The sequence below is a fragment of the Cariama cristata genome, unplaced genomic scaffold (genome assembly GCF_000690535.1).
Source record: "Cariama cristata isolate BGI_N322 unplaced genomic scaffold, ASM69053v1 scaffold4393, whole genome shotgun sequence".
Lineage (NCBI taxonomy): Eukaryota > Metazoa > Chordata > Aves > Cariamiformes > Cariamidae > Cariama > Cariama cristata.
This window is the reverse complement of record NW_009609991.1, coordinates 27848-40603: the sequence shown is the minus strand read 5'-3', so window position 1 is coordinate 40603 and position 12756 is coordinate 27848. Positions and strand designations below refer to the sequence as shown.

At 38.8% G+C, this 12756-nt stretch overlaps 1 protein-coding gene across 1 annotated transcript in view; it reads right to left on the bottom strand.

Moving 5' to 3' along the window:
* The window catches only part of LOC104159730 (pseudouridine-5'-monophosphatase-like), a gene marked incomplete at its 5' end in the record, with an annotated part of 31817 nt that overhangs the window by 142 nt on the left and 18919 nt on the right, over positions 1 to 12756 (bottom strand). The window contains 1 exon segment of the mRNA XM_009697719.1: positions 1 to 60. Within this exon segment, the coding sequence (XP_009696021.1) occupies positions 1 to 60 (60 nt within the window).

Here is a 12756-nt window from a genome sequence, read left to right as displayed (position 1 = left end):
TTGCATCCCTGCTGCCAGGGCTCCTTTGACTCCAAGTGGCGAATCTTCAAATACAAGACACTGAGAAACGAGGAGGTGAGGGGAAAAAATTAAAGAATAATGTTACTATGAACTTTTAATCTTCTGTTTTAAAAGAAAGAATGACCCCAAATAAAACTTAGTAGGAAAGCTAAATTCAATTCCTGGCTTAGATACCCCTTATTAGAACAAGGGTAAAGTTCTCGATTTCAGCATCTGCACGGTAATTAATCTTAAATTCATTTTGACTGAATCCAGATATGACACACTGGGAGAACATACAACAGCATATTGCATCTTTTAGGCTCTCTAACACACAGCTATTTCACCAGGGAAGATGAGGGATGCATAACGTTTGTCTGTTCTGGCTATGCTCTCAGAAAACCGAGTTATAACCTGCAAAAACTTTTATTATGTGCGAAGAAAGCATTTTTGTAAGATGTATTAAATGTCTGCACTATATACACCCATCTGCATCACCGACTGTGGAAGAGGAAGAGGGGATGAACCCTTTATTTCTGCTTTCTTTTCTTTTTAAAATATTGATTCTTGCCCATCAACATGTCAGCAACCACTTGGAGTCAGCCAAGAGAAAGAAAGAGGTGCTTTCTACCTTGCGTGTAATAAAGTAAAACCTAATTAATGATTTTCAGTGAGCCAATGGAATCACACCAATCTCTTTTGTGCTCATCTCCTTTGTATAGTCACTGAACTCCAGTTTGAACAATGTGATATTTTCAAATGTTGATAATTATCACTATTACGAACTACAAATACCTAACCAGCTGATCCTGCAAAGCTTGGATATACTGCAATTAGAACGGATGCAGGGTTCTGCCCATAGGTTTTGTTCTTAACAATACCTTAGTTCGTGACTGTAAGCACTCTGAGGACAGTAAACGAAACCCTGATAGGCTTTGCCTTTTGAAGAGTAAGCTTAAATGTTGCACAGAACAGCATTATCAAGGCCTTTCAGAAACCTTTTCTAATCCAGCCTGTACAAAGAAATGTACTTCACTGCTCTGCCTTGAAAGACCTAATTGACTTCCATGATGTCACTAAGCTTACTGTATGAGACGAGCTGATGATTATGGAAGGCAATATGCATAATGAAAAGCTTAACTAATTCCCTGGAACTAGGAGCAATTAAAACTCTTAATTACCAAAGAAGCCAGGCAAATGACCCATAATTACAGTGGCTTTAATGTTACAGGAAATAAGCGTACTAGGTCTTCCTCCAGTCGTTCTTGCTACTGACACTTACTGTCACAGCACAGCAACATTTCTAATGGATGACGAAAGGTTTACAGAGGTTCACATACGAAATGGATTTATTAACTTTGTTGCATAGAAATGTTATAAACTGTTCACTGTCCTGGCCCACCCACATACTAAATTTAGAAATACGAAAGCAGCCAAGTTCTTCCCCATTTTGCGTAAGTATTGCAACATCAGCATCACTCCAACTGAGAGAGACAGATGAGATTTATACAGACTTCAGCTGAGATTCTGGCTGCTTCTCTGCATTATTTCTAAAACTTGTGTCACTGATCAATACTACTGCTATGAGATCTCCCAAAAGGTCATACTAATATAGGACAGTTTTCACTTTAGAATGAACTAGATGTTTAAAAAAGTAAAGTAGTAAAGCAGACTAATTTATATCTGATGCTATGAATCTAGAAAAAGAAAAATTAATCACTTAACCGAAGGAAGAAATAATAAAATCACTGCACCACCTTATTACCTCATCTTCCTACATGAAATTTAAGAATATAAGAAAAAAGCGTTAGATAGGCCCTTGGTATGTACAGCAGGCTCTCTCCAACCGATGTAAATATCTGGATGGAATATTTATGTAACTAACAGAGATATCCATTAGTGTTATTGCTATTAGTGATAACCAGTAAGTCTGGAAGGATAAAAGATTAAAATCAATTTTGAAATTAAGATTTTGAACAACCTATGAAGATAACATACATGCATGGGGAGCGCGTAACGAACAAATATCCTTGACTACCTACGACATGATTGTATCAACTCTAAAACAGAATGAAGGATGAGACTAAGGATGGCATAATTTATACACATAGAACTCATCTGCAAATTAAACACTACCATCTATTGTTCTATAAAGAGAGAATGAAAAGAAAATTTTCATCATCTCTAAAATGGGTAAATATACCCTCAAATTCTTTCATATTGTATTAGAAAAATCTTCTGTTTGCTGATTGTGGTCTCATCTGGTTAGGCCCTTAATCTCAGTGAAAACACTTGCAGACACAGGGACTAAACCACACATTTTAGCACTTTGTCTTTGAACCAGAGTCTTACTGGTAAGAGTATTGAGTATTTCATTCCCTTTGATAAAAAGAATGAAAAGAAAAGGAACTGAGTATTTGTTAACTCCTTCCTTTTCTTCCCTAAACATATTCTTTTAATATATTATTATTTTTACAGTATGTTCCCAATATGTTCCATGGACAACAGCTACTATAGAACTAATGAGAAAATATTAAACTTCAGTTTTCTTTTTTTTTTTTTCTGTTATCACTGTAACATTTACCTCGTGGTCTGTTCAAACCAAAGCCAACATGGTTAAGTCTTTCACTGGGCAAATTATATATAAAAAAACTTCAGTCCTATTGAGTCTTACACAGATTTAAATTAAAACTACCCTGCCTTCTGAAGAACTACTGATAAAATAGCTCTCTACCCATGCATAAAACCCCATTTCAAAACCACTGCACGTATATACTCTGACTTAAAAAAACCAGCAAAAAAATCAAAAGGCATTCTGGGTACTAAAGTAATTAAAAAATAAAGAATAATAATTAATTATTATACTTCCATAACTCCTTTATTTATCATTGATTTTTCTCCTTCATGATGAAATCAACTGGGCAAGAGCATGACGTCTTATTTGTAAAATCTGCACTCTGGAAACATTTGGTAACCTTTTACATTAATTTACGTATAATGCACAATATAGTCTTCTATAAGGATTTAAGGCCTAATTCAAATTCCATCATATCACTAAAAAAATCCCCATTGATTTCAATGGGCATCAAAGTGAGGCCCGAAACTGGCCGCAGGAAGAAATTCCAAGTACAGCCAGCTCACGTTGATTTCACAATGACATTGTTCATCTCTGTGAGCCAGAAGGCGGTCAGGCCTTTCATTTCTACAGGTAACTTGTGGACTGTTCACTTCCAAAAGTATTTTTACTTTCGTCATTGTGAAAAAACTAGCTTATACTCTGTGGTCATAATTCAAAACTAAGTAGTAGCTAAGAAATAAATTATGAGTCTCAAAGATACTACTATTGAAATCATGCTTTTTGTTTTGTTCAACAACTTTTATCTCTTCAGCCTTGCTGACTCAGTTTTTTCAGATTTTCAAAATAATTCCAGTACCGACCAAATGTGTACCTAGTGTGAGCGACTCAGGAATTTTCAAGAATCATAATAATATAATTCACAATACAACACAGAACCATCTATTTCCCTTACAAAATGTTGAGATGCTGAAAAGATGCTGTTTATCATTTATCGGAGGTGGAGGAAATTCACAAAAAGAGAGAGGAAACACCAACAACTTCACTAACATGTCATAACACAGATGCTGGGCTATTTTTTAGGTAACTTGTGTTTTCTTTTTTCCTACGTGTTGATATACAAAGTATCTAGGAACAAGAAGAATATGTATTTCTGCGTGACCCATTTACCACCAGACTTACTTAAACATTACCGAAGAAATGCATTTTAAGCAGCTACAGTATTTGCAATTTTGGCCTCCCACTGTGTTAATTCTCTGAAGAATTAACAAAAAACAATAATGAAATAACTTGATTAATGTTTCTCTCCTAATCTTTGGAATTATGCTCTTTCCAGAAATAGTTGGGAAAAGTCTCAATAGCAATAATCAATTACACTTTACTTTATTTTAAGGACATACGCCAATTCGACTAGCCAGGGATAACAGAATCATATTAAATATGCCGTTTAAGAATGCTGTGCAGCTTACAGCCCCACAACTGAGTTCCATTAAGGAAAATGAGGAGAAAGCCGAGATGTTTTTAAATGCTGTAACGAATGAACAAACAAGCTGGAAACTTATAATCAAATGAACTAAGCATCAGAGTATCCAGAATACTAACTACCAGCCACCACTCTTTATGACTCAATGATTCATATTAAGAACTGTTTGGAAATTATACGCACATATGCTTTTTAACTCAGATTTTTATTAACTCACTACTAGGAATATGTTGCAGATCAGTACAAGAACCGAATTATTTACCAGAAGACTTACAAGTTAAAACCAAAAACCATTAGCATAATTTAAAAAAAAAAAAAAAGAAAAAAAAAAGGAAGTGTGTTACATCTGCACATAATTAGATCACCCTGCATTTCTAGCTCTTGCATAAACGCCACTTTACACTTCAGCCCACACCAGCAGCTACTCTCTCACAAACCAGTTCACAGGACGTTATCTTAAGGTGGGCCAGAAGGAGTAAAATGGTTTGGATGGGGAAGAAGGAGGAGAATTTTCAAATTTCTTGCTTGTTTTCAAGACTCAATCAAGTGAAAGAAAGTGCCTCTGTGAGTGACAGTCAGACCCAGACACAGCGGCTCTGTGAGGCAGGGAGAAGGTCACATTTACATGCGGGGTTACCCTGATCATTCCGGATGGCTGGAGCACTCCTTTCACAGAGGACTGTGTGTTTAGAGGACAGCACACTGGGAACTTTGTAAGGCAACTTGTGTTACAGGCCTCAAGAAATTCCCAGGCGTTTCTGAAACAGTGTCCAATTATCCTGGCAGCAGAAATCTAACTCAATCAACTGCAGCTTGGATTAGCCATAGAAGAGTATTGTTCTTTTATGGAGAACACAAGGCAAACACTCAAGATGCTCTCTACCGAGGCTACTCATAGTGCGTAACATGCTGGGGTTTTATGCCACTTATCTCTAAAAGTGGCCCAAAAAAGGAATTCTGTGCAATGAAGCAGTTAACTTGTGCTGCCTTCCCTTCCACACAGCAGTACCTGTACTAAAACCACTGACTTTCTTCACATGTAATACCCAACACATTCAAGTAATTGCACCTTGCATGCAGAGCTCAGCACCACAGGATAATTTACACTGGAAGGGATCCCTGGAGGCCATTTAGAAAGGCCCCTACTCAACGCACGTCCAGCCAGAGCAGGCTGCTCAGGGCCTTGACCAGGTGAGCTTCAAGTATCTCAAAGGATGCAGATTCCACACACCTTCCAGGCAAACTGTCTTCATATTTCACCACCCCTGTGGTGGAAATGTTCTTCCGAGCATCTAGCAGGAGTTTCTGGTGTTCCAGCTTGTGCCCGTTGCTACTGCACCATCACTCTACACCTTGGAGAAGAGGCCAGCCCCATCTCATGAGCAAACACATCAGAGATACGAACCAAATACATCCAAAGAAGGAGCTGTTTTTATGAATCCAAATTCTAAGTCTCAAACTGAAACTGGAAGTGGGTGTCAAAAGCATTTCCTGAATAACTGCAATGACCTTTTTACCACAGGGAATATTGACAAAGTCGCAGGCACAGCACAGCAGGCTGACGACGGCAGGTACCCTGCCTGTTTTGTGTAACTGCACACCACCACTTGCCTTCGCAGGTGCTGCAGAAAGCTGCTGAATCTCATGGACTAATCCAATTTTTTCAAGAGGCTTAATTTTTTGGCAATAGTTTCTTTTTGTTCTATAATGTCTCCTTGACTAGTGTTATTTTCCTGCACAGAAAGACCAGCCTGCATAGTGATATGTACCTTAATCTGATCTAAATATCATCTTAATTATTGTATAATCTTTGACAGAAGTGTTAATAACGACCCACATATGCTTCACACATAAAGTAATTTCCTAATTTCTTCAGTAAAGAAAGAAAGGGTGAGAAGAGGCATTCACCTTTAAACAAGTTTTCATTGGGAGTGAAAAAAAGTCATGGAAAAGGTCTCTTTTTTCTCTATTCACTACAAGCTTCTGACTGAATCGAACACAACACAGTGTCACCGTCACTGGTCTGGAGTGACTTGGTGAGATGTAGCTGTGTTACACTTTAACATTTCATGATCGGAAGCAAAGCGGTTTTCTTTCAAACTTCAAACAGCTGGAGGTTATCTTTTAGAGAATACTTAAGATTAATAGCATAAAACTCCAAGGACAAAGCCACTAACCAGCACCTTTAAGTAAAACAAACAAAACACTAACCAAATTCTAATTATAATTTTATATATATTTCAACTACAGGAAACAAATACTTATATTAAAAATGGCAATTCTCTGTTCTCAGTATAGATTTTCTAAGAGGAAGGTGGACAACAAAGTACAAAAGTAAGTTGGAAAAAATATTAACTCCTAATTTGTTGAATTTGGGTAAACACCTGAACTGAATCTTAAAGATCTTCTGTTGGAAATTGGCTTTTGTAACTTTTAAAAGAAAAAAAAACAAACATTTTTTATGACATTGCTTGGAAGTGTAACTTATTAGTACTGGTTTCACAAAAACCAAGAGTGTGAAATCAGGAAATTAAAAGCTGGTTTTACTCCAGTACAAATCAAAACCAAGAACAAGTCCCAAACTCTTTACAAAATGTACTATCTTGGAGAGAGTCACATCTCCTAAGAGGGTTACAGAAATGGAAGAGTCAAAGAAGAGTAATAAATTTGAAATAATCAGCACTAGAAAGAGCCATCAGAATCTGAAATAAACACACTATTTTGAAAAAGGAAATAAATTAACATCATAAAGAGATACAAACCTGTAAAGCTTCAGATCTTGAAACACAATAGTATAAAAGTTTGTGTCATTTTGGGGGATGTTTGCTAAAACAGAATTACTTCAATGTTTTCTTTTGAACTCACTGATATTCAAAGTACTATTTCCACTAAAATACAAGCTTGTAAAATAGCAATAGTATTAAAAGTAATTGTTATAAAATTAGTCTGTTAAATCTATGCAGGGATATATGCTTCAATTTAATGTATGTCCATCATATGCCACTAGATTAAATTCCATGTACATATTTAAGACAAAAGCAAAAGTGACCAAATTAAACAATTTTCTCCTAACTGGGCTCCTAACCTGTTCCTAGGAGGTAGTTTCACAAGTAGCTGAGCCAAACTAATGGTTTGCTGCCAATGACAGGTTGTTTCTACCTTCTCTTTCTTCAATCTCCTGTTAACCGGTGCATGCTTCCATCTGTCTCCTAGTGATGGGGGTTGTGTTTGTGTGCCCTTCTGTGAATCAGCTCTGTACCCTAAGAGAAAACCATTCTCCTACTAGGCTCATAAACCAGAGAACAACCATGTTAACAGCTGGGAGTAAACTGGAAGACTGAAGAGGAATAAAATCCTCCTTTTTGGGCAGTGTTTAAATCGTAGATGGGTTCATGTCTTATTCCTGGCATGCCTTGCATTTGTGTAAAGCAGACCATATGTATAAAACCACAAGATGGCTGTGCAAAGTTTTGCAGAACCTGCTCTTTCAACACAAGCCCAACTGCGGGCATGAGATTATGGTTATGAACATCGTAATTCCAAAATTTATTTTGCCATAACAATCTAAAAATATCACATCTGAAATGAAATGCCTCATTATATCGATAATCAGATCTATTTAAGTAACTGCCCTCATGATTTCAAAAGATGGTTTCTCAGCCTCTTAGATGGCAAAGCTGCTTTGACTGTGCAGGCAAACAAAGCTCAGAACTCAAAATTTCCTACAACATTTTCTCTACCTTAGACAGTATTTCTGTGTACTAAATCCACCTAAAGCAACAGTACTAATAACAAAAGCTGTATTCCTACATATACTACATATGAAATACCTCTTTTGAAGTATTTATTATGAGAAATAACTAATTCAATGGAGAGCACTCTCCTAACCCTGAATGACGGATTAAGTGCACAGCAAGATCTACTAGATCAATATAATTATTATTGGTAAAAAAAAAAGTTTTAAGAAGCAGAGGAAAGTTAAAAAGAAAACGTCAATTATTTTTTAAGAGTTCAGTAGAGAAGTAATCTCTTTCACATTAATCTCTAGCTTATTTTTATTAGTTTGCATTGTTTATTTCAGGGAAGCAATAATTAGCCAGGTATTTCAAGCTATGAAAACTGTAAGATGGAAACCCAGTGAATAGCAAGCAGTTTTATGTGAATCAATCATTAAAACAGACTATTCCTCTAAAAAATTTCTTTCCACTGTAAACTCCAAGTTCAAATATTTCTATAAATATGAAAATTATATGCTCTTATAATGAATTCACATGTGGAAAGTTATTTAAGTCTTAATCTCCTGTTGCAATATATTTTAAAACACTTCTGTTAAATTTCCCCTAATAATATCATCTAGCCATTTGAAATACTGCATAGAAACGTTTTTCTTAAAAGCACCGATGACCTACAGTTATCAAGCTCAGCCTATTTTTCTATTAGACCAGCTCTACCAGATAAGAGGATGCAACTAGTTGCCTCAATCAAAGGCTACCAGTTCTTATTTTGACTCAAACATGCTTACAGGCAGAGTAACAGGTCATTTTCAGCAAAAGGAATAAGGGGTGCAAGATGTAAGTGAACATTTCAGAGTAAACAATGAACAAAAGTAGAAAAACATGTTTATTTAACTCTCTGTATGTATGCATGTGTATAAATACATGGTGTATTTATGGTCTCTACACAGATAGTTTCTTTCTCTGTGGCCTAAGGCTTATTCAGGTTAATATATATTAACTAGTAACTAACACAGCCGTGACACTGGGTTAACATTAGTTTGGGAATGCCAGCCATGGTATCAGCAACTACTAACTATGCTTGTCACATAACTTCTGCCATGAGTAACTTCTTTCAGGTACTCAGTTCTTCAAAGAAACAAGTTTATCATTATTTCAGTTCTCACCAGCTTTTTCTTAACATAATTTTTATTAAAAAAACCTCTCATCTGTATATTTCAATCAGAAATAATGTCCCGATGTCAACAGGGTATAAAGCTGACAGATGGCAGACTAATTTAAAAGGAAAACTACCACCTATCTGCCTGTAAATTGACCTCTCATGGCAAAGTCCTCAAAATACAGTAACAGGCCATATGCTTAAGTGAAAACTACTTGCTCATCCAACACAATAATTGTTTTATATTACAAGTAAGAATCACCACTTACCTAACAAATACACTGATCTGAAGTATCCCACATTTGCTGACCTTCAACAGTTTGAGTGAGTCTTTGGAAAAGGGATGAGGGCTGATTTCCCATTTGAACTAAACATGTCCATTTCTGTTGGAATTGTTACTCTAAAGCTTGCTGCCACGTTATTGTGCTGTGTTATGGATTACAGAGGCCCACACATATAATATACATACACACTCACACATAAAATAAGCAAATGCTACAGAAGTCTCGTATGGACTCATAGAATCACAGGATCACAGGATGACCGAGGTTGAAAGGGACCTCTGGAAGTCACCTCGTCCACCCCACTGCTCAAGCATGGCAACCTACAGCTGGTTGCCCAGGACCATGTCCCGACAGTGTTTGAGTATCTCCAAGGAGGGAGACTTCACCACCTCTCTGGGCAACCTCTGCCAGTGCCTGGTTAACCTCATGGTAAAAAAGTGCTTCCTGATGCTCAGAGGCAACCTCCTGGGTTTCAGTTTGTGCCCACTGCCTCTGGTCCTGTCACGGGGCACCACTGAAAAGAGCCTGGCTCCCTCCTCTTTGCATCCTCCCTTCAGGTATTTATATACATTAACAAGATCCCCCCTGAGCCTTCACTTCTCCAAGCTAAACAGTCCCAGCTTGCTCAACCTTTCCTCATACGAGAGATGCTCCAGTCCCTTAATCATCTCTGTGGCCCTTTGCTGGACTTCCTCCAGTACTTTCAGATGTCTCTGGCACTGGTGGGCCCAGCACTGGACACAGTACTCCAGGTATGGCCTCACCAGTGCTGAGTAGAGGGGCAGGATGACCTCCCTCAACCTGCTGGCAACCCTCCTCCTCACCAGCTGCCTTTGCTGCAATGGCACATTGCTGGCTTGTGGTCAACTTAATGTCTATCAGCCATCATGATTATCGTTCTTCTGAGAGTGTGAAACTAATTTGCTTTTCCTTCCTGTTCAAAAGTGTGCAGTCACACTCACTGGTGCAGAGACAGATGGCACTGTAATGGAACTTCTAAATTTAAAAGTTTGAATGACATATGTGCAAAAAATACAGACAAAACATATTGCTAAGTGACCATTAGAGAACCTATGATAAGAATATAAAACATTTCATTAGGAAGTGCCTCAGTCACCCCAATACCAATATAAACACATTTCTTCACAGTTAAGTCAAAGGCAAATTGCCTTCTCTACAAATGCTTGCAGTCAACTCACAAAGAAGCACCTGAATGAGAGTTAATGTGCTTATAACACATACTTACATACGGGAAAAAAATGAAGTTGTCTCTGCCTAAGCATACGCCACCTCTCTTTTCTTCTTTTTAAAATCACATTATGTGTATTCATGTATTAGTAAGACTACCATGGCATAAAGCAAACAGTGACTTTACATTGCTCTATCACAACACATGACCCGAAAGAAACCACCTCTAACACAGCCACGCGATCAGTTCAGAAATAGACGCTGCCACAGGTATTGCCAAGAATCTGGATAAATTGACAGGCAGAAGAGTGCTACGAGCAGCATTTTGCTGATAACTTGGAAGCTTCAGCTCCCAGACAGTATATAAGGATTCCCTGGGGAAACCAGACTGCAGTAGGTATGTCAAGGTGACAAAGTATCACTGCCACACAATCCACTGAAAGATATGTTCTAGCCACCAGGTAAAATATGCTGTGACTACAAAAAAAGAGGAGGACAGGCTGTCAGGTGAAGAAGCAAAAGAGAATCTCAAACACCATGATTCACTATGCAGGAAATATCTCAAGTAATTTTTTCCCCCATTTTTTTCTGACTAGAAGTTGTAGTGTTTTCTATTGTACTAAAAACCTTTGCTAATTGATTTCAACTACTTTTAGTAAGAAAAAAGTAAGATTCATTATTGAATAGAGAAAATTTATAAATCAGATGGCAAATGTATCTAAAGAGCGAGGACTGAAATTTCTCATCCATACATAACGATTGTCTTGGGGATATATGTGCTGGGTTTGCAGGTCTTGAAGGTGTAGCTAAACACATCTGTTTCATATTCTTCAAAGGTTTGTAAGTTCTAGTCTTAGCAAGGAAAAATAATGTGAGAAAAGACACTAAAACTTCTATTTTCTCTATTGACCCTGCATCTGCAGATAAAACACTTCATTATTTTCAAATCCACAGAGAATAGTTTCCTCATTGACCAGCAAAACAGTAATTTAACAAGTAGTTCTATGGAATATCAAGCGATAATGGGTTAAAACCAGAAAGAAACAATTACTGTAGCTAGAACTACTGTTATTATAATCTCAACCAGGTCAAGCTTTAACTTTGTTACCAAAAGAAACAGGAAGAAAATCTTACAAAATCAAGTGACAATTGTCATTTTGAGCTTCTTCAGATCACCAACATCTTGCATCTAGGTGGAGAGCAAAGGCGTTGCTCATGACACTCTAAATGCTTTTCTCAATCAGAGGCTCTTGTGCTCAGCAGTGGCAGTGCTGCAGGCTGCCAGCCCAGGTTCTTCACTCCCACATGTTCTCCTACTTCCCTATCAACTAAAAAAAGTTTTCCTCCCTGTTTTGGGTGCCTTCCTAACTACCCTCCTTGGAGAAAAGGAGCACAGCTTAGGTAGACAGATTTCAATTAATAAGAATCTTTCCTTCCAAACCTTCTGTGGTTATGAAACACCAGATTACTAATCAGTCCAAAGAGCATCTGTGGAGCATTAGCAGCTAAAATTGCCAAGTATGTTTCTAGACAGAGGGATCAGCACATTTTCATATCTAGAAATACATATATATATATGCACATGCACATAAGTTTGTGTGATAGAAGTGCCCATCTTTGCACACAGGAAGAAACATAGCAGGACCAACAAGGGCAAGTGGGGGATCCTGAATCCTCCCCTGCCGGGCTGCTCCCAGGCCACCGCAGCAGCCATCACCCCACCAGAAGCTCATCCCTGTGCTGCCTGATGGGGCAGGAGACCCAGGGGCGGGAGGGGCAGGGGCAGAGGGAACCCCAGCAGCCCTGCGATGGCAGCAGAGGCCCCTGGCCCAGCCACTCCTGGTGCCACAGGAGCCCCAGGGCAGGGCCAGACCCACCCGGACGCGTCAGCAGGGGAGGCTCCACAGGTCAGGGCACACCACGGGAATGGGGGACAGAAGGGGTGTTAGCAGGGGCCATCAGTCCGTGTACCTGGCCGTGCCCACTCCAGCCAGTGCAGCCTGTCCTGTCTCCTCAAATTAAACTCCATTTCTGACGGTTTTGCTGGGCAAGGGCTTAGTGTTGTGCATGCACACATGTGTGGAGGTCTCAGTGCCGGCTCTGCCGTGGGACCCTGGTCCCATGGGCCCACAGTGCAGCACCTGCAGTGAGGGTAGGCGTGCAAGTGAGCATGCAAGAGCTAGTGAAGAGCACGCTGGACCAGTTGGCAAGTAGGTGAAGTGGTCTGGGAGCTAGGTGCATCTCTACAGGTGATAGCACAAGCAGCACTGGCTCTTGGCGAGACAGGGTAGGCACAGGGTAGCCCTGGCCAGCTGCTGTAGAGACCGTGGCAT